General features: G+C 41.0%; 1 protein-coding gene across 1 annotated transcript in view; it reads left to right on the forward strand.

Annotated features, from left to right (window-relative positions):
- The window catches only part of ehd4 (EH-domain containing 4), a 41,189-nt gene continuing 15,214 nt past the window's right edge, over nt 1-25,975 (forward strand). The window contains exons 1-6 of the mRNA XM_079693330.1: nt 1-431; nt 9,165-9,341; nt 11,975-12,072; nt 24,029-24,195; nt 24,529-24,662; nt 24,825-24,936. Of these exons, the coding sequence (XP_079549456.1) occupies nt 202-431; nt 9,165-9,341; nt 11,975-12,072; nt 24,029-24,195; nt 24,529-24,662; nt 24,825-24,936 (918 nt within the window). The 5' untranslated portion in view covers nt 1-201. The remainder of the gene's footprint in view (nt 432-9,164; nt 9,342-11,974; nt 12,073-24,028; nt 24,196-24,528; nt 24,663-24,824; nt 24,937-25,975) is intronic.

Raw genomic sequence — 25,975 nt, forward strand, 5'->3', positions numbered from 1 at the left:
CACACACTGACAGAGGAGGCAGTGTGTCCACAGCAGCAGTGGAGACTCCAAGGTGCCAAACAAACAAACACACACACACACACACCCTCCGTCGCTCAGTCTGGAGGAGGAACTGAGCGAAAAGGAGCCGGAAAAACAGCCGGAAAATTGGGAAATATCGAAACAAGGAAGTTGGATTGGTGAGAAAAGTGATTCCGCAGCATGTTCAGCTGGGTGAAGCAGGAGCAAGGTGGACGCAACAAGGACGGAGAGATGTATCAGACAGTGACCGAGGGTCTGCAGAGCCTTTACCTGAAGAAGCTGCTTCCTCTAGAGGAGACTTACCTTTTCCATGACTTCCACTCCCCGGCTCTGGAGGCCGCCGACTTCCAGAGCAAACCCATGGTGCTTCTGGTGGGCCAGTACTCCACCGGGAAAACCACATTCATCAGGTACAACTCACCTCCACTTATGGGTTATAATGTTTTTTGATCAGTTTGCCTCATGCAAAAGGTTGGCTGTGGGCCAGAAAGTTTAACGCCATGTGTCAAAACCACCTTTATCAGGTGTTGGATCAGGAAACACCCCCAAAACGGTCGTTGGTGGAACTCAATGCCAAACCTAATGTGGAAATCTGCCAATTAAAGGCTTTCTTCTTAATAAATTGGGATTTATAAGTGGCATCACATCATTTAAGATTTCAAATAAATGTAAGGTGTTTTGTGGTGAATTCGGCTTACTTTTTTAAAGCTAAATCCGATTTATTTTTCTAGGAAAAGCAACAGTTTTGTGTTGCGTATTTCAACTTTGCCCTCTCCTTCTCGGTGCATTTTGGTAAAGGCGGCAATGAAAGCAACATAAACAGTTGATATATCATTAAAATATGTAATATTAGGTTAATCACGTTAATGCCGAAGTGGATACTGTAACTTTAAAGTGTAGAATATGTCTTCAATCTTTTTCTACATTGTCTACATTTCTGCAAAAATAGCAATAGTCCTAAATAGGATACTTTTCCAATGGAGGTCGGCTTGATTCATCCATTTGACATTATTTAACCTTGGTAAGCTGATACAAACATTGAGTTCGAGGTTTATTGTGCAAGTTTTAATTTAAAGTAAATGTGTGTTATTGTCCCCTTGTTTAATCTGACAAATAGGACCTAATTTTGCAAATCTATCTTTATTGTGGAACTTTTTAAGAGCATTGTGACAGCCTGAGCACCAGCTGAGATTCATGAGAACTGTAGTAGGCTACTATCAATCATAACAGCCTTTCAGATGTGTGTGTCTGTGGGATGAAAGTGTTCATTGAGAGCTTCCTAATATTTCCTTTATGTTTGTTTATTTGGATTGTTAGTTCTGTGTAATGGATCCACCGTTGTACTTCGTATTTACCCGGCTTGGCCTTTTATTCCTCTCCAACAAGCATTTGTGATATAATATCCGGCTTTTTTGATGTTGTTGAATCACATTAGAAGACAAGAGGACTGATGCAGGACAGGGAACTATTGTCTCATTTTCAAATGAAGTATTGTTTTAAAGTTCTTAAAGAGTTTATTTTTTATTAATGCGCTGACACAGAGATGAGTAAATGTCACACTCACCAAGGTCATGTACTTTTCACCATTATTATGCGGAAATAAGTCATCTGGGTAACAATGAGTGATCAAGTTATGCATTAAAACCGGAGTGGGGGGGCAGGGGACCTTTGGGTTTTTAGCCTTTGCAGACCACATGCACACAAACCTTTTTCTATAACACACTACAGGAAAGATTAAAATAAAGAAGCATAATATAGGGCCTCTTTTTATCTTCATAACATCAGCTTGGATTACCAGTAGTTCTCAACTGTGACACTTAAGATCCTATGGCCTCTAGATAAACATGAACTTACACGTTATTCAGGACCCAAAGAAACACGTTTGTATCCATAGAAGCTCCTTTAAGGATCGCCTGAACTCATTCATTTTTTTTTAATCCTCTGCCTGGAGGGTGGTACGTCACGAGTTAAAGAGCTGATCAACACACTGCTGCCCCTCACTGCTACAGCTGCTCTCTCTCTCTCTCTCTCTCTCTCTCTCTCTCTCTCTGTCTCTGTCTCTGTCTCTGTCTCTGTCTCTGTCTCTGTCTCTCAGGGGCTCAAACCCACACAGTAATGCAGACTAATCCCACGCACACCAAAGCATTCGTTAATGCATTAATGCATGAACTTGCAGCTAATATAATATAACTCTAGTTGTGTTTCATCTCCCTTGTGTTGTTCACTACTGGACTACACTCTAGAGACTACACCACTCCTCTCACAGATCTGTTAATGAAGGCTCGGCTCAATATTTCCTCATTACCTCGATCAGGCCGGTGACATCACATCCTGTTTTGGAGCTGATGGCTGAATAATGAAGTTAAACTGAAGGTCAGTCTGAGCGAGGCTTCAGCTGATGAGCAGGAGATGAAACTTGAAATGTAGATGTTTCCTGTTCGCTGTTGCATGTGTGCTGGATGCTAACATTAGTCCTATAGAGTAGTGAAGTGATGATGTATTTTGTAGGGCTCATTCAATAAAAAACAATGGGATTTTTCCATCGGATTTCCGATTATTGCAGACGATACACACACGTTTATGATACCTACACGTTTTGTTCAACAGGATAATCTCTATATATTAACACCACTTAATGATTTTTGAAGTGTTAATACAATATTAAAAGTACAATATGGGATAAAAAAACTACAGCACGGTCACATGACTTCACGTCACCACCGCTAAGCTAAAGGAGGCTAATGTTGGGCTATAAAGGAACTACAGCACGGTCACATGACTTCACTTCACCACCGCTAAGCTAAAGGAGGCTAATGTTGGGCTTTAAAAGAACTACAGCGCGGTCACGTGGCTTCACGTCACCACCGCTAAGCTAAAGGTGGCTAATGTTGGGCTATAAATGAACTACAGCACGGTCACGTGGCTTCACGTCACCAACACTAAGCTAAAGGTGGCTAATGTTGGGCTATAAAGGAACTAAAGCACGGTCACATGACTTCACTTCACCATGGCTAAGCTAAAGGTGGCTAATGTTGGGCTATAAAGGAACTAAAGCACGGTCACATGACTTCACGTCACCATGGCTAAGCTAAAGGCAGCTAATGTTTGATGTGATGATGTCTAGTCTTCTCATTTAGCTTGTGTTAACCACAGACCTTAGTTCATGCTTAGGGTTACATGTAAAGGTATATGCAAAGGTAAATTATAACATAGTAAGCAGGCCTTAAATAGCCAGATTTCTAAGTGGAGTTTGGCATGACTGTGCCACATGCAAAACGTCCAGCCAGACTTCAAATAAAAAAACCTTGTCTTTACAAATGTCATGCTTTGCAACCAATACAAATAAGTGGTAGAGCTTCATGTAAGATTTCAACCAAAGAAATGAAGTCTTTGTCTGATTAAACTGCATTAAAAGAGCTTGGTAGATTTTGTTGTCACTGCAGCTTCTTCTGTATCTTGTCATGCACTGTCACCTTAAGCTGCTGCTGACCAATGACATAAAGACAGGCTGCAGGAGTACAGGTGAGCGTGTTCATGGTGTCAGGATTCAGTGCAATGTCAGTCAGTTTTTAGGTGTCGAGTTTCAGTGAGTTTTCATTTGAATCTCTGACAGCAGAGACGAGCTGTGACCTGCACAGATCCACTGCCCTGAGCCACGTCAGCCCATAAAGAGGCAGATTAAAGCAACACTGTTGTAATGAGAATTCTGAGATTGCAAAACTTTCTCTTCCGTAATGTTGGTGTATTGAGGTTTTGAAGGTTCTGTAAAGATTCAAGATTTGTTTTGGAGCTGTAGCTCGCTCCGTAGAAACAGGTGCAATTGCAGCAAATGGGAGAGTTGCTTTTTTTTGGTTGACCGCACTATAAATACCGCCTAATCTCTATCTGCAACTCTGTATTAAAAATGAATTTTAACCCGTTGATAAAGACAAGCTGAAACACTTTTTGTTAAATTCCATGGAATGCTCTTAACATCCCGATAGCAATGAATAAATGAAATGCTTTGACAATAAATACATTAACAAAATATCATCTGTGGAAGCCGTGGCGCTGTAAAAAGCACGACCAATCATCTGAGCCGGCTAAAGTAACTGGATGGCCTACCTGCCTGTCAGCCTTCCATCTGTGCACAAACTTATCTCGTGCCCTCATTGGTCATGTGCGCGTTCGTGTGTGTTGGAGGAGGGGCTATGTGAGGAAGTCTGAAGGAAGAGGCAGATTTTTTTCGGCTGCGTATTTTCAGATTCTAGCGCACTCCAGCTCCATTCTTACCTACCCTACCTTTTTAACTGTAGAAAAAAGTTGGTGTTGTTTTATAAAGGATAAATGCCATCAAATATACCAAAATGTTGTCATCCATCTTGTTTATGCATTTTGATTTTTAAACGTTAAAATACGCTGGAGTTATTAGACGTTTTTGGATCAGACGAGTCAGAAACAATCCCACGCAGCTACCACTAGAATCCAATTTTTTATATAGTATGATACTGTAATGATTGAATAAGCTTACTTTAATCTTATCTGTAACTGTGTAGAAAAACACATGCTAAATGAAAAAATAGCAGCATCATTGTTATAGATTTTATTTCTAAATACACTTATCAGAGTTTAATGTGAACTGTGTTTTATTATTGATCTCTAACAAGCCTCGTATCTCTGCATCTAGGCTCTTTTTAAAAACACAATGTCAATATTAGTGTGTGTGTGTGTGTGTGTGTGTGTGTGTGTGTGTGTGTGTGTGTGTGTGTGTGTGTGTGTGTGTGTGTGTGTGTGTGTGTGTGTGTGTGTGTGTGTGTGTGTGTGTGTGTGTGTGTGTGTGTGTGTGTGTGTGTGTGTGTGTGTGTGTGTGTGTGTGTGTGTGTGTGTGTGAGGTACAAACAGTTGTGTGTTTTGGCAGCAAACGAGCAAAGCAGAACTGACCTTCAATCAGTTTACGTCCAACACAAGCTGCAGACTAATTGTAGCTAAAGCTTGTGTGTGAGTGTTTGAGTGTGCGAGTGTGTGTGCGTGTTCCAACTTCCACTACTTAGGCCCCACACCCTGCCCTGAGGAATGCTATGAATCATGGGAACTGAGAAGAATGCAATGAATCATGGGAGTAAAATTGACAGTAAATTTCTGATTCGACATCATTTATTCTTCTTCTTCTTCTTCTTCTTCTTCGAGATGAAGTGAAACCAGTAGAGTTATTGTTTCTAAAGAACAGGCCATAGCACGGTCTGGATTGTCTGAATTAGGATAAACTCAGGTGTAAACGTGCATCTGGACACATTCTTATGGAAAGAATCCTCCCAGCAAGTTTTAAAAGTCAACTTCATATCAATCGACCCTTTGGAGCTCAGAGAGACTCTAGAGATGCATGACCTTTGGGTGTTGCTAAAGTAGCATTAGTGCTAACTTGCACACGTGCATAAAGTATGTATTTTAGCATCCTTTGTTTACATATTTTATTTTAGTCATAACTTGGTATTTTTCAGTGTATTCTAACTTATTCTGTGTTTTTCCTTTTTCAATTTCCCAAATAAGGATTTATAAAGTACATCTAATCTGATTTTTTTTTAAAAACTAAAAAAAACAACTTCTACACTGGTGACTTTTTACAACGTGGAAGGAACGTCACAGTGGTCCCTTAAGAAGTATCCAACATAGTTGATGGATTAGAGTTCAGTCATCATGTTAACAGCTGATAACAGCAGTGGAAACCCTCCTGGATCAGCAGCTCAGTGAAGCTGTGATTGGTTAACCTCTTAAAGATGTCCCGCCCCTTAGCACATAGGCCTACCATGTGTTGGAGCGCTAGCCAATAGAAGAATAGAAGGGATTTTAGCCATTCACAAAAACCTATATATCACACCACAAGCATAATAGAGCCTCTTAAAAAGCATGCAGGAAAGGAGGCTGTTATTTTCATTTCATTTTTATTTGTCATGGTACGCAAAACCAAATGTACAATAATTGCCACAAAACATGACTCTACCATTGAACGAAAAGGAGCAGGGAGAAGAATCAAATCTTATGTGACCCGCCCCTTTCTAAAAAAATAAAAAAATAAATACAAATAGATGGTCTGCCCTTCATAATAATTTTTTTTTTTTTCACAGCCAAACATAACAGCATCTTAGGACACTAAGAGAAACACAACATTTTTTTTAATTTCCCACTTGACGGTTAACGGAAAGAAACAAAACAACAATGGCAATGGGACCCGCAAATACAGAAGAGACATCACATCAAAGACATAAAGGACCAGAGTACATAGACTTATTCACATTCTGCTTCATACAGTCCCATCTTTTTTAATTTATAACTTCTTTAACTGAAAAATACAAATACAATTCTTTAGATTCTTTTGTTGAGAATTCCACAATTGTACACCAACCACCGAAATACACATTTGTTTAAGAGTAGTCGTTGCATATGGATGCTTAAGATTTAATTTCCTTCTCTTCCTTGTCTGATCCAAAAACAAACACCTGTTGTAAATATGCTGGGAACATTCTGCTTTTTGCCCTGAGCATTACTGACGCTCAGCTATGTCTTTGAGTTTCAAGAGTCCTGACTTCAAAAACAGTCTGTTGGTGTGTTCTGTTGAGTCAGCTTTATTCTTTAAATTGTTGTGTCAGCATTCAAACAATCAAATCAATCTAAATCAGTTTCTGAAGGTGATGCTTTATCACCAGTAGATCCACTAACTTCTCAGTGAGTCATACGCCCAGCAGCATCTGGTGATCTTTCCCCAAACTGATAACAGAAGTGAAAATCCTCCAGGATCAGCAGCTCAGTGAAAACATGTCGGGTGGTGATGTGCGACACGGTATGTCTCTCGCTCTGTGGTGGTTCCTCTCTTTGATGGCTGCAACAACAGGAAGTGAGAGACACTGCTGCCCTTCTCCGTCTCTTCCTTCCTTTCTCACTTTTCTGTGAGGAGGCACGAGGTCCCTGTGAAGATGAAAGGATACGTGGGAAAATGTGAGCTGGTGGAAGGTTAGGGGAGACGGACTGAAGCCAAATGCCCAAACAATCCCAGCTTCCACTACGTTTGCTCGTTTCATGGATTAGAGCATGAGGTGCCTTCTTTAACCAACCAGTGGGGAGTGGGAGTTAATAAACCCCCAAACAGGAAGTCTGCATCAGCCCTGATTAACCTTTAAAGCCGGGGTGGGTAACCTTTTTCCTCTCAAGGGCCATTTCAATGTTTTCAACATCCTCCGAGGGCCGTACAAATTATTTACCGCTGCTTAAAAATACTAAAATCACAGCTCATTCATTTGGCCTTTCTTTCATGCTGTGCAAAGAAAAAGCAAACTCTTAATCCAGATATCTCACCATGACTCACGTATGCGTGCACGGTTGTGGCATGACCACCAAAACAGAAATATATGGACACAAGATGTGTGCAATTTAGTTTCCTATCCATGTGAACATGATTTAAAGTGTGGATATTTTACAAATCACTCCCCTTTCAAACTCTATTCTTGTTTATTAATAACAACTTTTTTTTACTGTCATATAGTATTTTATACCCGTTTACTTTGTTCTCTTATTTTTTTTATAACTATAATGATCATATAAAGATGTGCCTTTACCTCACTGGTTGTAGAAAAAGCTTCTTATATTCGTTAGCATAGCTAGCTAACCAGATGCTAATAACAACAAAGTTATTGACTGTATGATCAGTGTGACAGATGAACAGATCGCCACGGGGCTTTCAACTAAAGACACAGCCACGCAAAAACTGCTGCATGCTCCTTATCTGAAGTGCCGGAGCCGTGCTCTCCGTCAGAACTGCACCCCTGTCAGACGAGACCATGAACGAGACATATACCACGTGATGACACGTTAGGCTCGTGTTGTGTTCAAGGACCCTGATCTTGGCCCGGAAAAACAGGCTCTCGCTTTTTAAATTATTTTGCGGTCTAGATTTCTTTTTTGCGTGTATTTATAAATTACCTCGAGTACCGTATCAAATTGTCTCGCAGGCCGTATACGGCCCGGGGGCCGGAGGATCCCCACCACTGCTTTAAAGAATCCTCTCCTGCTGATGTTCAGGTGTATATCAGTATGTAGTGTCTCTACTTTAAAGAGTCCTCTCCTGCTGATGTTCAGGTGTATATCATCAGTATGTAGTGTCTCTACTTTAAAGAGTCCTCTCCTGCTGATGTTCAGGTGTATATCAGTATGTAGTGTCTCTACTTTAAAGAGTCCTCTCCTGCTGATGTTCAGGTGTATATCAGTATGTAGTGTCTCTACTTTAAAGAGTCCTCTCCTGCTGATGTTCAGGTGTATATCAGTATGTAGTGTCTCTACTTTAAAGAGTCCTCTCCTGCTGATGTTCAGGTGTATATCAGTATGTAGTGTCTCTACTTTAAAGAGTCCTCTCCTGCTGATGTTCAGGTGTATATCAGTATGTAGTGTCTCTACTTTAAAGAGTCCTCTCCTGCTGATGTTCAGGTGTATATCAGTATGTAGTGTCTCTACTTTAAAGAGTCCTCTCCTGCTGATGTTCAGGTGTATATCAGTATGCATTGTCTCTACTTTAAAGAGTCCTCTCCTGCTGATGTTCAGGTGTATATCAGTATGTAGTGTCTCTACTTTAAAGAGTCCTCTCCTGCTGATGTTCAGGTGTATATCAGTATGTAGTGTCTCTACTTTAAAGAGTCCTCTCCTGCTGATGTTCAGGTGTATATCAGTATGCAGTGTCTCTACTTTAAAGAGTCCTCTCCTGCTGATGTTCAGGTGTATATCAGTATGTAGTGTCTCTACTTTAAAGAGTCCTCTCCTGCTGATGTTCAGGTGTATATCAGTATGTAGTGTCTCTACTTTAAAGAGTCCTCTCCTGCTGATGTTCAGGTGTAAATCAGTATGTAGTGTCTCTACTTTAAAGAGTCCTCTCCTGCTGATGTTCAGGTGTATATCAGTATGTAGTGTCTCTACTTTAAAGAGTCCTCTCCTGCTGATGATCAGGTGTATATCAGTATGTAGTGTCTCTACTTTAAAGAGTCCTCTCCTGCTGATGTTCAGGTGTATATCAGTATGTAGTGTCTCTACTTTAAAGAGTCCTCTCCTGCTGATGATCAGGTGTATATCAGTATGTAGTGTCTCTACTTTAAAGAGTCCTCTCCTATCTCCCTCTCTCTCTCCAGGTATCTGTTGGAGCAGGATTTCCCCGGGATGCGGATCGGTCCGGAGCCGACCACCGACGGCTTCATCGCCGTGATGTACGGTGAGAACGAGGGCGTCGTCCCCGGCAACGCTCTGGTTGTCGACCCCAACAAACCCTTTAGGAAGCTCAACGCGTTCGGAAACTCCTTCCTCAACAGGTAAACACAGGTGGACTTCTAATATGTGGACGCTCTGATGTTCTTCAGCTGATGTGATAAACCCCTGAATAACTTTTTGTTTTTTTAACAGTTTCGAAAATCAAACAACAATTGGAAGACAACCCCATGCTCTCTGGGAAATCCAAATACTAAACTAATCCGTAGAGTTTTCATAAAACAAAGTAATCTTTAGTCTCTGACAGTTTTTTGACATCCTTCTTTTGTTGATCTTTAAAAAACGTCCTGAATCTCTTTTAGACCGATGTCTCTCCACACACACACACTTTTAGATTCTGGCAGCCTTTCACACTCCTGTCACTGCTTTCCTCAAAACATTCACCAGCCTGGAAATGGCCTCTCCACTCCTAACTGACATGTAAACACACACATACACACACACACACACACACACACACACACACACACACACACACACACACACACACACACACACACACACACACACACACACACACACACACACACACACACACTCTTGAAGTTCGTAGCGAGGTTTTATATTTAGCTTAAACTCTCCGGTCCAACCCTATTTCCTCTGTCCAGAAATATTTCTTAGAGTGGCAGCAGGAAGTGGACAGTCGACCCTCGAAATGTGTGTGTGTGTGTTAACTTGTAAGTGTTCTGACATGTTTCCTAGTTAAAGCATTCCTAACATTAGGAATCCCACCTTGTCCCGGTGAGATGGAGGAACCACAATAACTTATTGTTTCCAGGGGGAAGTGTGTGTGCGTCACCACGTGTTGGCGCGGCCGCTCTGTTTTTTCCCCGCTCCTCAGGTCTTCGTCTAAATTTAACTTTAAAACTTAAAAATATTGAAGAGGTGACAGAGAGGTCTCACACACACACACACACACACACACACACACACACACACACACACACACACACACACACACACACACACACACACACACACACACACACACACACACACACACACACACACACACACACACACACACACACACACACACACACACACACACACACAGTGGGTATTTTTTTTACCACTATAAAAAAACATCAAGATATTTTTTTTATTTTTCGATTCAAAACTTTTAAATATATTGTTTAAATATTTTCATTTAATTTCTCAATGCAAAATCTCCCTCTCTGTTTGGATAAGGTCACATCAAATATTTATTTTAAATAATTTGTTGTTCTTTAAATGCATTAATATACTTAATAATACTTTTTGAATATTCTTATTTGTATTTATCGTAAAGGTATTTTTCAATATGTCTAAATGCACCGTAAGGGTTTCTAATTTAACTTCGATTCTATTTTTATTTATATTTAAAGAGTCAAAAATAATGTTTTTCAAAAATCACCAGCTTAATAATAATATATATAATATATTATATTGCAACAATGGTTTATTACATAAATATTTGATGACCTCCAAACTTCTCATGTAGCACCACAACCAGGCAATAAATCCTCCACACACACACACACACACACACACACACACACGCGCACACACACACACACACACACACACACACACACACACACACACACACACACACACACACACACACACACACACACACACACACACACACACACACACTGTGATCACTCGGTGTATTACTCAACACACGCTGAGCTCCACGTCTGAAGAACAACCCGGATCCTTCCTGCCTGAAACAATGGAGCGAGCGGAGACATGAATAATAAATCAATCAGAGAGAGCTGATCTGTGACGAAACTAAACACAACGTGACGTCACGACTAATGGACTCAGACGATAAGATTAGAATAAAAAAAAAAAAGATATATACTTCATGCGAGAGATACACAAAAGATGCAACAGTGTGATTAGATGACTTTTCCACCTCTCACAGAAAAGATGTGTTTGACTAATTTAACAAATGTAAAAACAGGGTTAATCTGACATTCTTCTTCTGCTGTTCTTTAAAGATGTTGTACCTTGTTTTGGTTTTCAGGTAGTGTTTCCAGAGGAAGTGATAACGTTAACGAAGATTATATAGAATTATTGTTTATGATGATCTCTTGGGTCAAACTTCACAACCCTTTAGATCAGGGGTGTCAAACTCATGGCCCGGGGGCCAAATCCGGCCCACGACTTCATTTGATGTGGCTCCGCAAGAGCTTGCAAAGAATATAATACGTTTATTATACGGTTACATGCAACTTCACAGAAGCAGGTTGCCCATAAACTACATGTCCCACAATGCATCTTGTTTTGTGACATGCACACTGAAGAGACTTGCAATTATTTGCCCTGGACTTCTGCTTTCAGACATAGTTAATTATTAAGTTATTATCCTATCCGATAATAATCCAATGCAGAGGCAATAATGTAATATAATACATTATTTTATATATATATTTATATAGTTACAACCGCCCCTTTGAGTGCAACCTTTATGCGAATGTGGCCCGTGATGAAATTGAGTTTGACCCCCCTGCTCTAGATTCATTTGAGAAACAGCTGGAAGCTAATGAGGATTTCCATTCATGTGTTTTTACTCTTTTGATTGATGTTGTTGGGAGATCCTCAAAGCATAGATTTACAAATTAATAAATAGTTATGATATTGATAAATAAATATTCATTGTGTGTGTGTGTGTGTGTGTGTTTAGGTTTATCTGCTCTCAGATGCCGAATCAGGTTCTCCAGAGCATCAGCATCATCGACACTCCTGGCATCCTGTCTGGAGAGAAACAACGCATCAGCAGGGGTAAAGAACTCTCTCTCTCTCTGTGTGTGTGTGTGTGTGTGTGTGTGTGTGTGTGTGTGTGTGTGTGTGTGTGTGTGTGTGTGTGTGTGTGTGTGTGTGTGTGTGTGTGTGTGTGTGTGTGTGTGTGTGTGTGTGTGTGTGTGTGTGTGTGTGTGTGTGTGTGTGTGTGTGTGTGTGTGTGTGTGTGTGTGTGTGTGTGTGTGTGTGTGTGTGTGTGTGTGTGTGTGTGTGTGTGTGTGTGTGTGTGTGTGTGTGTGTGTGTGTGTGTGTGTGTGTGTGTGTGTGTGTGTGTGTGTGTGTGTGTGTAAAAGTCCTTGAGATTCTTTCACTTCCTCATATTGTATGCAGTCAGAAATAGCCGAACAGATTTCGTTCATCAGTTTAAGAGCAGAGTTTAAACTCCGGAAACAAACCGGGACATACAAAGGTTAAAAAACATACTTGGTGTATTAATATAATTATACATTTGATGGAGACCTGATACGACAGAATCTGCCTCTTATTATATGCAGTCACGGTACACTATTTACTCGTACTTACTTACACTCTAATACACAAATACAATGTAGAAATGAAAGTAGAAAATGTAAATTGGCGGCAGTAAAAGACCACAACATCCCATAAAGTATAGCAGTGTAGTAGCTGCATTGATTGAAGAAACACAAACTAATTAAAAAGCACTGTCGTGGCCAAAATCCCAAAAACTTTGTCTTGTAACCTCCACCTCAAAAGTTATTGTTCTTGGCCACATGTAGAGCTTGGGCCTCGGAAGCAGTGTCAGACTCGCAGTACACAACCCACTGGACGTTTCGGTTGCTTTTCAAGGTTTATTTGCAGCAAAACAAAATACGAAAATAATATTTAACATAAACTTAAACAGCAGATCCTAATAATCTGTATTTGACTAAGTATAAGGTTGCGTCTGCGTGTCAATGACGGTATTGCTGCTGCCTGCTGCTCTCCCGTCACACACAGCACCTCCAACTTAAAGCCTTAGCCCCGCCCCCTTCACCTGAGCAAAGCACACCTCTCACTCAAACAGAAAAATGCATTAATAAAAGTTCCAAATGAATCAAAACAAATTAAACTTAAATGTGGCTCCTACAAGCACATTTCCTTAAATGTCATGAACTTTTTCCTGCTCTCCAGAGGATATACCGTTTATATTTGAACGACCTTTCCTCAGGACAACCCTGACTCGATGAAGTGGCTTTTTTGATGAAACCAAACGTTTCTCGTGAAATTCTTCATCACTCTTTCCTCTCACTTCCCATTTCGTTTCACAGCCTGTTTCCACCGATGAATCACAGCTGCTGCTCTTTAACCACACAGCTTGAATAAATGCAGATCTGAAACCAGAGAAACTGACCCACAACATTCACTGTTTCTAAATGGGGTTTTAATCCTGAGAATTACAGCTCTGTAGTATATCAGTATGTAGTGTCTCTACTTTAAAGAGTCCTCTCCTGCTGATGTTCAGGTGTATATCAGTATGGAGTGTCTCTACTTTAAAGAGTCCTCTCCTGCTGATATTCAGGTGTATATCAGTATGTAGTGTCTCTACTTTAAAGAGTCCTCTCCTGCTGATGTTCAGGTGTATATCAGTATGTAGTGTCTCTACTTTAAAGAGTCCTCTCCCGCTGATGTTCAGGTGTATATCAGTATGTAGTGTCTCTACTTTAAAGAGTCCTCTCCTGCTGATGTTCAGGTGTATATCAGTGTGTAGTGTCTCTACTTTAAAGAGTCCTCTCCTGCTGATGTTCAGGTGTATATCAGTATGTAGTGTCTCTACTTTAAAGAGTCCTCTCCTGCTGATGTTCAGGTGTATATCAGTATGTAGTGTCTCTACTTTAAAGAGTCCTCTCCTGCTGATGTTCAGGTGTATATCAGTATGTAGTGTCTCTACGTTAAAGAGTCCTCTCCTGCTGATGTTCAGGTGTATATCAGTATGTAGTGTCTCTACTTTAAAGAGTCCTCTCCTGCTGTTGTTCAGGTGTATATCAGTATGTAGTGTCTCTACTTTAAAGAGTCCTCTCCTGCTGATGTTCAGGTGTATATCAGTATGTAGTGTCTCTACTTTAAAGAGTCCTCTCCTGCTGATGTTCAGGTGTATATCAGTATGTAGTGTCTCTACTTTAAAGAGTCCTCTCCTGCTGATGTTCAGTTGTATATCAGTATGTAGTGTCTCTACTTTAAAGAGTCCTCTCCTGCTGATGTTCAGGTGTATATCAGTATGTAGTGTCTCTACTTTAAAGAGTCCTTTAGGGCCTCTTTAAACTTGGCTTTAACACTTAATAGGTTTATTTACATCTTCTTCAATAACAGTTATTTTAACAGATATAAAAACGTCATAATTCAGAAAGCAAGTGTATTTGGAGTTACATTCAAAATAGTTTCACCTCAAAAATAGAAAAAATGATTCTGTTTTAATTTACAATATTAAATATCCTTAAAACGTTGAGTTCAGTACAGACTTCATTATTTATACACGTCGCAATAATGAGCGAAGTTTGGCCTCAGAGCGGCCGTATTTAAAGGTCCTGCCATTTCTACTGATCATAATTCCATCGTTGAGATCTACTAGAATAGATTCACATTGTTCAATGTTCCAAACTCACATTGGTTTCTCATCCAGCATCTCTGTATAGTATGTGTATTCACTCTCTGTCCTACACGGCTTGTTGGAGCTCCTGCCACCCCCCCCTCCCTATGAGCCCACTGTGCTCTGATTGGTCGGGACGTTGCGAGGCTCGTTGCTGCTGCAAAGAACGGACAGGTTTCCAGGTCGGCGATACAGCGAGAACAAGCGAAACTCATCCTGAGCACACAAACACTCACAGCCGAAGTAAAAACAATAAGTGTGGCTTGATATTGAGAAAGAGAAAGGTTTCTAACGCTGTGAGAATGGGTCTGCGGAGAGCATTTCTCCACCATCCCAACTCGTCTATTACCAACCAGGGAGCTCTATGCAAGTCAATGGGACTCCCTGTTAGTTAACCAAGGGGTCCTGGTGAGTGAGGTGCTCCAAGGATTGGTCCATTTGGGCCAATCCGGTCATTTGTTGTTGATCTGGGTGTTCACACGTCACAGAACCCAGGAAGCAAACAATGGAAAAAGAGAAATGTCCAACGAGGCGTTCTGGGGCAGCATAGACGGGTCTTCTCTGTGTTAGAGTTTTACTCAGTTTTACATGCAGGAACACCTTCATCAAACACAAGGGGACGGGTGATAACCGGAAAAGCAGGACATGGGACCTTTAATAGGAATATAGCCGGCACAGTAAGATTGAATAAGATTAGGCTCTGTCTCTCCTATAAGCACGGTGTGTATGTTCTCCTGCTGCGCCCCGCTGCTCCTGCAGTGAGTCAGCTGGTGACAGCATCAGCTGAAGGCCTCAGCTGGACGGGCGGAGGATTAGAGGGAGGAGACGGAGGAAACATCGGTGGGGCGTTCCCTCCATCTGGAAACATTTAGAAAAGCTGCTCAGCTGAGGCTAAATTCCTCCTGAAAACATGACACACACACACACACACACACACACACACACACACACACACACACACACACACTCAGGCTGACGTCAGCAGCCTCCCTGACAGATGGAGCTTCACCATGCTGAGGGTTCAGGGAGAGCAACTGAGAGGACATGTTGAAGTAGATGTGTTTCTGCAGCTGCTTCTCGATGTAGACGTTTCATTTGACCTCCCGCTGCTGTGTCAAGGTGTTGACCTCCATGTTTGTTTCGTTAGAAGTGCATGGGCTCATCCTCAACTCCTTTGTCCTCCAAATCTAATTTCTTACAAGATACTTTGACGTATGGGTCAGCAGGTGTGTGTTTCTGCCTAGCGACAGCCGTATAAAACGTTTTGAGTTTGGATGAATTTAAGCTTTTCAACTCTCGTGCTGTGTTTGGTCACGATGGCTCACTGATCATAAATAGATATAGATATCACAAATCAGAAATGATCCCTAAGGGGCTTTCAAACCTTCAAAAGAAACAATATGCTCCATTCTCTTCAACCCAAGATTCAGATATCAAAACTCTCCCCAAAGTATCATGTCTGTTTATCTAGCTGCACTCGGACATGTAGAAGTTCATGGGTTCATCCCAAAGTCCTCACTCTCTCTCTCCTCTCTCACTTCACCTCAAATCTGTTGAGCTAGAAAATTATAGAAACCCACGACTGACTCTTACTCCAGAAAACCAAATGATTCCTCAAACTTAAAGATTAAAATAGAGAGGCGAAGTCCCTCCCTTTCCGGTTGAGCTCCAGGGGACCTTATTTCGGAAAAAGTATGAATTGAAGTCAATGGAGAGAGAAAACGTATCTTTCGATCCCGTTTGAATTGTGCCACGAATTACACATATGATGTTTGATAATTTTGAAAGTAAAAAAATTACAAATGTGTCGTAAAACTGTGAAGTAACACTTTGTTTTGTGTGAAACGCTCAATGAACTACATCTCCCATCACCACCACACACCCAGACGGCCGTCACGTTGGCACATTTCACTTCTTTCTGTCAGAACGAGGCGGAAAGTATTAAAAGAGGTGAAAATCACTCCAAGTCTGGGCATGTTGAGAGCTGTACACACACACACAAGGGGAGTTAGTCGGTTCCATAAGAGCCAGCATGCGGGACCGGCTTTACAAGGTGTCGGTGAGTAACACGAGTGTAATGGTTAATGTTAATGACATCACTTACTCTGGGATTTGTAGTCTTTCTACTTATAGTCTTATATTTCAACAGTTTTATGAAAAACTGTGACTTTTTTGACACGGAAATGATTTGTTAAGATTGACAAACATCATATGTGTAATTCGTGGCTCAATTCAAACGGGATCAAAAGATAATCTTTCTCTCTCCATTGACTTCAATACATACTTTTTCCGAAATAAGGTCCAATAGGGCGGAAGTAGATGGGCGGGACTTCGCCTCTCTATGAGGTAAAGAGGTCAGATGTTTCTTCTGACTCAGTAATTAGAGATAAATAATATATGCAATGGATTTGAAATGCAAACAAGGCAGTTTGATTTTTTATTTTTGTCTTTCACACAGTTTTTTGGAGTTCACATTGTGTAGAAAGAATTACCTTCAAGTACGAAAGTATAAATACGACTCGAGGTGCAGAACTTATCACATTACATGTCTCTTGTTCGACGCTTTTACCCAAAGCAACTTATTCAATACTATGGGCAATCCCCACGAAGTGTCTCAGGGACACAACGACATGCTGACTGCAGTGGGGTTTGAACCTGTCCCAACACCAACGCACTAACCACTGCACCACACGCTCAAATACTAATAATATATATGAAAGGCTAAACATGTGTCGGATCATCTTAAAAAATGATCCTTCCCTCCAATGTCATGAATCATATCTCAAATGTAATATCAGTCAAAGATAATCATATTACTTCATCCTGCAGCGCTGAGCATGATTCCTTTGTGAAACTCTGGAGTGGAGTCTCAGTTCTTTGGGGTTTAACGTTGGTCATGTTGTCTGCAGGCGTTGGTCAGGGTGGAGCTGCCACCGTCAGAGGGCGGAGTCTGACGGGTCAGCGCTGTTCACATCACATTTAAACAGGCATGGTCGTTAAATGTGCACTTTTCTCTTTTGCTGGTTATTTTTTGGGGTCTTTTCTTTCTGTTTCTTAATGTCCCTTTTTCTCAATTGATCATCGTTATTTGTCTTTATTAGAAGTCACTTCACATTTATGTTCATTTCTATTGATTGTTCTTTCCCTTCGTTATGTTATCCTCTCTTTCTTTCACTTCATTTCTCTTTCACTTTTCTACAATTAATTCTTGTTTCTTTACTTCACGTATATAACCATCTCCTTTTTCTACTATTATTCAATACATGTGTTCCCCCCAATGAATACATCTCAGTTGAAGTCACTTTTCCTTAAATCCTAATCTCTTGAATCCTAATCTCTTACCTCCCTCCCCTTCTCCTCACTGCTTTTCCCACTTCTGATGTTTGAATCTCTTTGTTTCCTTGAGTCACTGTTGGGTCTGAGCCTCACTTACTTAACTCTTTTTAAATCTGACAGCTCGTCCTCCCTGTTTCAGCCAACATGTCCTCCCTTCTTCCTCTCTATTATTTCTCCCTCTGTAGTGCAGATCTGTTTTCACTGGTTTGCATCAGGTCTGATAAATGAACTCAATGACCAACATTACATCACTGCTCCACTGCAGGGATAATGTGAGGATTAAAGAGGCCCTGGTATACTTTTTGGGGTTTGAGGACTCTTTAAAGTAAAGACACTACATACTGATATACACCTGAACATCAGCAGGAGAGGACTCTTTAAAGTAGAGACACTACATACTGATATACACCTGAACATCAGCAGGAGAGGACTCTTTAAAGTAGAGACACTACATACTGATATACACCTGAACATCAGCAGGAGAGGACTCTTTAAAGTAGAGACACTACATACTGATACACACCTGAACATCAGCAGGAGAGGACTCTTTAAAGTAGAGACACTACATACTGATACACACCTGAACATCAGCAGGAGAGGACTCTTTAAAGTAGAGATAACAATAAAGGTATCCTTTAACACGGCTTGCATGCTGTGCACTGAGTAAAGCTGTAACACCTCACCAACGTCCCTTATCTCTCATGTTTCCTCTGCTCTGCACACATTCTTTCCAAGACAAAAATACAGTAAGCTCCAGCTCTGAGGAGGAAGTAGTATTGTTAGACTGGAGGTGTTTCCCTTTGAACAGGAAGTGGAAAAAGTGAAGTAATCATTTGTCTTGTAATGCAACGAGCAGGAGAGCTTTATATTTGCGTTGGGATGTAACGAGGCTCAGAGGTGCAGGAAGTTTCCCGACTGATGTATTTACCACACACGCACGCACACACACACACACACACACACACACACACACACACACACACACACACACACACACACACACACACACACACACACACACACAGCATCACGTCGGCTCTGACAGCACCTGACCCTGCGTCTGTAACCTGACACTGAGGGAGAAACGGTCCCTCCCCCGCTGCTGACACCTTCACACATCGTATTCATGAAGGTGTAGTGGACTCTGAGGACACTATTCACCATTGTCTGCGGTGAAACACTAGCAGTGATCTGTTCCTGATAAACGGCACACACGTGTAGTGAAAGATAGACGTTATTTGTCTACATTTGCTAATAACTTCGACGAAAGGGATAAATCGAGGCTGGAATTTTTTTTTTTTAATGCAGCTGATTCTCCACAGCACATTTGTAATGATTACGATGAAGGAGTCTTAACACATCTCTGTAATCTCTCTCTGTATTTACACAGACAGGAGCGCCTCCTTTAGTCTCCAGATGTCGTCACCACATCCTTCTTTGCTGTTTAGATTTCATAGCAAATATAATCTACTTTAAACAATCTACACACAACAAACAATTACTCCACCATAAAATTACTCAACACTTTAAAGAGGCCCTATCAGCTTGTTGGGGGTGTTCCCTCTCCTGTAGTGTGTTCTATAGGTTTAAGTGCATGCCACACACACACACACACACACACACACACACACACACACACACACACACACACACACACACACACACACACACACACACAGACAATGAAGTGTGGGCTGCCCTGTGATCTTGATGTCATGATGAACTCAGCAAAAGGTGTGTGTGTGTGTGTGTGTGTGTGTGTGTGTGTGTGTGTGTGTGTGTGTGTGTGTGTGTGTGTGTGTGTGTGTGTGTGTGTGTGTGTGTGTGTGTGTGTGTGTGTCACGGTGACCTCTAAAACAAATACACACATGTGCGTCAGAGGAAAATTCAGCCGAGGCAGAATCCAGTGTGTAGTTTTAGAGATATCCTGTCAGGAAGTGAACCTCGCTCCTGTCGGTGACACACACATGGAGTTCTTGTTTTTAGATATTTCCTCTTTACCCTCTGGTGGTCTCCATTAGCATTAGCATGTCTGAAAGAAGTTCAATTTAACGTTTTTCTATCCTGCGCTTATATCATTAAATTCCTAGAACATTTGGTATTAAAAATACAATCAAATAAAAGAAATTCAACAAAAACAAATTAAATAGTCATTCATAACAAACTTAAGTAATTTTCTTTTATAAATTGAATTGTGCATTTGAGCATTTCAGGTCAATTATAATACGCTTTGTCGGTAAGGTAGGGAAGTGCTTTTAAGGGCAGCTGCCATTAAAAGAAGCTAGCTTTGCTCAGTGAGAGCCAGGGTTTTATTTTCAGTAGTCAAGAAACTATGACAGAAAAAGGGAATACCCTAAAAAGCACCATAGGGCCTCTTTAACCTAAATATACCATGTCTTGATGTCTAGATTATATACCCTAGTAAAGCCTGCTCTACAGGGATGTTGCAGGAAAATGCAATAGGACTAAAAGAGACCGAAAAGGAACAGAAAACACGAGACACAAAACAAGCGAGAGAAACCCAAAATGAAGAAAAGAGACGCAAATCTACAAAAGAAAGGAACTTAAAAACCCACAACATGACCTCAAAGAAAACTTAAAAAATAATTAGAAATGATCAAACGGACATCAAAAACATTAATTAGGGATTTAAATCAGCAAAAAGTACAAAGAGACACAAGATGACCACACACACACACACACACACACACACACACACACACACACACACACACACACACTTTCATTAATACTGACTTTACTTTTAACTTAAAGGGGACCTATCATTCAAAATGCACTTTTCTACATCTTGTATACATGAACATGTGTCCCCGGTGTTCCAGGGAACTCACCAAGTGTCAGAAAACACAACCCTCTCTATTTTCCTCCATACCCAGATCTCTTAAAAAGGGGCTGCAACGGATCTGATACAGACTGATCCAGATTTGAACACTTCTATGACGTCACAGAAGTGGCTCTACGGCTATTGGGCCAACTCCACCAATCAGGAGGAGACAGCCACGGACATTGCCGTTGGAAAGCGCTGGAGACGCTGTAGTACATATGCCAGGCCTGTAGATGGTGCTGTTCTCACAGAATCAGCCCATGATGCAAAGACAGTGTTCAATTGAGCGAAATGAGGAATGGCTAAAATGCATGATCTGTTTGGTATTTTGAAAAATAAAAAGTATAAATATGCCTTATATAGGTATGGTCCTACTCTATATTATTCAAATATAGCATGATAGGTCCACTTTAATATTAAATGTTCTGTTGGTTTCAAAACCATCCTCAGTCATGTCCTCCTGAGTGTAACCACATGTCACGTGAACTCACTTATGTAACAGCAGGATAACTGGATTAACAGCTCAGTGGGAGTCACAGAAAGTCTGCTTTTAGTTTTCCTCCTCTAACGTTTACGTCCTCAACTTGCAAAATAAAGTGTTCCAGTTTAAAACAGCAGACCTAGATGTGATCCAGTGAAGAGAGACACAGCACGGCAGGACAAAGACATGTTTCCAGTTCAAGTTTTAAAGCTTTTGTCTCCGAGCCGAGTGTCACCCAGTTTTAGAGGAACCACACCCAGACTGCTGCCACATTTCACTTTACACACACACACACACACACACACACACACACACACACACACACACACACACACACACACACATTACTGTTGCCGTTATATGGTTCTCCATGGAAACAGGTTCACTTATTGTCTGAACCGCAATCTCTTTAGCTGAATGTATTGTTCCTGGGCGTGCGCGCACACACACACACACACACACACACACACACACACACACACACACACACACACACACACACACACACACACACACTCAGGCTGACGTCAGCAGCATCCCTGACAGATGGAGCTTCACCATGCTGAGGGTTCAGGGAGAGCTACTGAGAGGACATGTTGAAGTAGATGTGTTTTCTGCAGCTGCTTCTCGGTGTAGACGTTTCATTTGACCACCCGCCGCTGTGTCAAGGTGTTGACCTCCATGTTTGTTTCATTAGAAGTGCATGGGCTCATCCTCAACTCCTTTGTCCTCCAAATCTAATTTCTTACAAGATACTTTGACATATGGGTCAGCAGATGTGCTTTTCTGCCTAGCGACAGCCGTATACAACACACACACACACACACACACACACACACACACACACACACACACACACACACACACACACACACACACACACACACACACACACACACACACACTTAAAGGCACAGTATGGCAGCTGTAATGCCCTCAGTGCTCTCTGTTGTCTGGCGTTCAGTTGCATGTTTGTATTTCCCTCTGGATATTGGAGAGCTTCACAAAACGCCTCCAGTAGTGTAAGAGAATGGACATTCACCAATTCATTACAGACACCCGGGTGAAGAGACTCAGGAATCAGATGGTTTTGTTCAGAGTTGGAGGGCGTGTGAATGCTGAAGAAAACTGGGGGCTTTGATTCCTCAGGTTGAACTCAGAAGATGGGATGTATGGGGAAACATATTTGTACATTCACAGTAGTTTCACCTTTCAGTGAGCGCATGTTATGTGTAAAGATAAGAGCTGTAAAGATTGAATAATAAATGATTGCCATGAACTTATACTTGACTATCGATGAACCCTTCATGGGTTAATCAGTCTTTTTTCATGCAGAAATGAAGACATGCCTCATCGTATGCCTTACATCAGGGGTGTCAAACTCAATTTCATCGCGGGTCACATTAACATTATGGTTGCACTCAAAGGGCCGATGGTAACTATATAAATATATAATATATATAAAATAATGTATTATATGACATCATTGCCTCTGAATTGGATTATTATCGGATAGGGTAATAACTTAGTAATTAACTACGTCTGAAAGCAGAAGTCCAGGGCAAATAATTGCAAATCTCTTCGGTGTGCATGTCACAAAACGAGATGCATTGTGGGACATGTAGTTTATGGGCAACCTGCTTCTGTAAAGTGGCATGTAACCGTATAATAAACATATTATATTCTTTGCAAACTCTTGCGGGCCACATCAAATGAAGTAGCGGGCCGGATTTGGCCCCCGGGCCTTGAGTTTGACACCCCTGCCTTACATCCAAAGACCAAAGCATCAAACGGATAATCAGTAACTATATGATTCTCTCAATAACATTATTAGTTGTTTTAAAATTGGTTTATAAATCTACATTTTCCATCACACAAGTAGAATTTCTTTATATATCTTAATTTTCCTTCACCTTGGTTGTTCAGCATCAGAATCAGAAACGGGTTTATCACCAGGTAGGTTGACACTTACGAGGAATTTGACTTGGTGTCGTGGTGCGTACATAAAAGTAAAAAAAAACTATAATAACATTAAAAAAATAATAAAAATAATAATAGTCAAATATAGCAGCATTTACATAGAAATAAAATATGGAAAAAATTCGGCAGTAATGCACATCCAGTGTGAGAAATAATCAATATACAGTTGCAAGAAAAACTGTGAGAACCCTTTGGAACTTCCTGGATTTCTGCATAAGTTGGTCATAAAATGTGTTCTGATCTTTATCTAAGTCACAACAATAGACAAACACCGTCTGCTTAAACCAAAACCACACAAACAATTATATGTTTTTATGTTTTTATTGAACACACCATGTCTTTCCTGCAACGGCAGCTTTTCTGTATTTCCTTTCTCCTGTAATGTGACTTGATCGCTTTAAACTCTGCACACTGAGCTCTGATTGGTCAGCAGGCGGTGCTTTCACTGAGTTGATCTCTTATCCTGGAACATATCCTGCTTCGGAGCACAGACTAGGTTCCAGCATAAGTTACCATGGAGATCTAGCCTGCTAAAAAGAGAACCAGCGTCGTAGGACCGGAAACCCAGAGTTTTCCCTGAAGTTAGCTCGCTACGCGAACATCCGGCTTCGTAGTACAGGCCTCCGGTCTTCTTTAGACCAACTCTTGGTCTTCAAAACAAGAATACCTGACACCAGCCATGCTAATGAAAGGGTGAACTTCCTGTGTGCAGGTTATGACTTCACGGAGGTCTTGCGGTGGTTTGGAGAGCGCGTGGATCGGATCATCCTGCTGTTCGACGCTCACAAACTGGACATCTCTGACGAGTTTTCCGAAGCCATCCAAGCCTTCAAAGGACAAGACGACAAGATCCGGGTCGTCCTCAACAAGGCCGACCAGGTGAGAGAGCGAAGAGAGGGATCAACACATCTGATTTGATTTATTTTGAATGTGGAAAACAATAATACAAAAAAAAAAATAATGAAATGAAACATGATAATTATTATACTATACAAACTTAAGCAGTGTCAAATTGATAAACAAAAATATTACTGACTTATAAATTATATATAAATAAATAAACTACACATCCGAAAAGGAGTGGGAGGAGTTTATTTAATCCCACCCCTTCTCCCAAAAACTAAATTATTAACATATATATATATTTTTTTTTTTGCTTCACATGAAGCGATTGTTAGAGTTATAGATTAAGCTCTCTCCCTCACCTGCCAGGTGGACACGCAGCAGCTCATGAGGGTTTACGGCGCCCTCATGTGGTCGCTGGGGAAAGTGATCAATACTCCTGAGGTGGTGAGAGTCTATCTGGGATCCTTCTGGGGCAAACCTCTGCAGAACACTGAGAACAGGTCAGATATTCATTCATTCATCCATATATTCATTCATTGATTCATAAAATCACCCGTTCCTTCATTTATTCATGTTATTCATTCACACAGACAACAGATGTATTTTTTTATTCTTTCACTTATGTTTCTCCTCGTTAACTAATTCACTCGTTCGCTCCCCAGGCGTCTGTTTGAGGCGGAGTCTCAGGATCTCTTTAAGGACATCCAGAGTCTCCCGAGGAACGCGGCGCTGCGTAAACTGAACGACCTCATCAAGAGGGCGCGGCTGGCCAAGGTGAGGCAGGAAGTCACGTGTTGTGTTTGGAGTTCAACACCCAGAGACTGGAATGTTTGGTTGTGCTTCAAAAACAGAACGAGGGCCGGGAATGTGAACTCTGGTTTCAGAAGACCTTAGATCAGGGGGGTCAAGCTCAATTTCAGCGCAGGCCACATTGGAATTATGGTTGCACTCAAAGGGCCGGTTGTAACTTTAAGACCATATAAATATTTAATATATATAAAATGATGTATTATATTACATGATTGCCTCTTCATTGGATTATTATCGGATAGGGTAATAACTTCATAATTAACTACGTCTGAAAGCAGAAGTCTACGGCAAATCATTGCAAGTCTCTTCAGTGAGAATGTCACAAAATGATTTAAAAAGAAAAGACCCAAATTCTGTAGAAAAAAAGTTTTAAAAAAAAGTTACATTTTGAGAAAAAATGCATATTTTGAGATGCATTGTGGGATATGTAGTTTATGGGCAACGCGCTTCTGTAAATCGGCATGTACCCGTATAATAAACATATTATATTCTTTCAGAGCTCTTGTGGGGCCGCATGAAATGAAGTCACGGGCCGGATCTGGCCCCCGGGCCTTGAGTTTGACACCCCTGAGTTAGATGATTCAGTTTCATCTCTTAGCAGTCAGTACAGACAGTGAAGGGGTTAGCCTGCATTCATTCATTTACTTTTTGTTAATTGATTAATTGATACAAAATATATCACACATCAGGGTGTCCGCGGGGTCTTAAAAAGTATTACAAGTTGATCAATCAATTTAGCGAAAATGAAGGCTATTAAAAAGTATTAAAGGGCGTTTTCCAAGGTATTACATTTTGTATCTTGTTTTCAATAAGTCTATAAATTGTCCAAAGAGGTTGTATTCTACAGTCTGCCTGAATGTAATCATTGCGTAGGTGTGTAGTGTGATTCTGTGTAGTTTATTTATGGCATCCCGTTGGGTTTGACGTCATCTGAACAGGACATCGTGCGCTCACTGCTTGATAGCGCGAAGGTCCGTTTACGCCGGTTGTTGAGCAACATCGT

The sequence above is a fragment of the Notothenia rossii genome (assembly GCF_949606895.1).
Source record: "Notothenia rossii genome assembly, chromosome: 7".
NCBI lineage: Eukaryota > Metazoa > Chordata > Actinopteri > Perciformes > Nototheniidae > Notothenia > Notothenia rossii.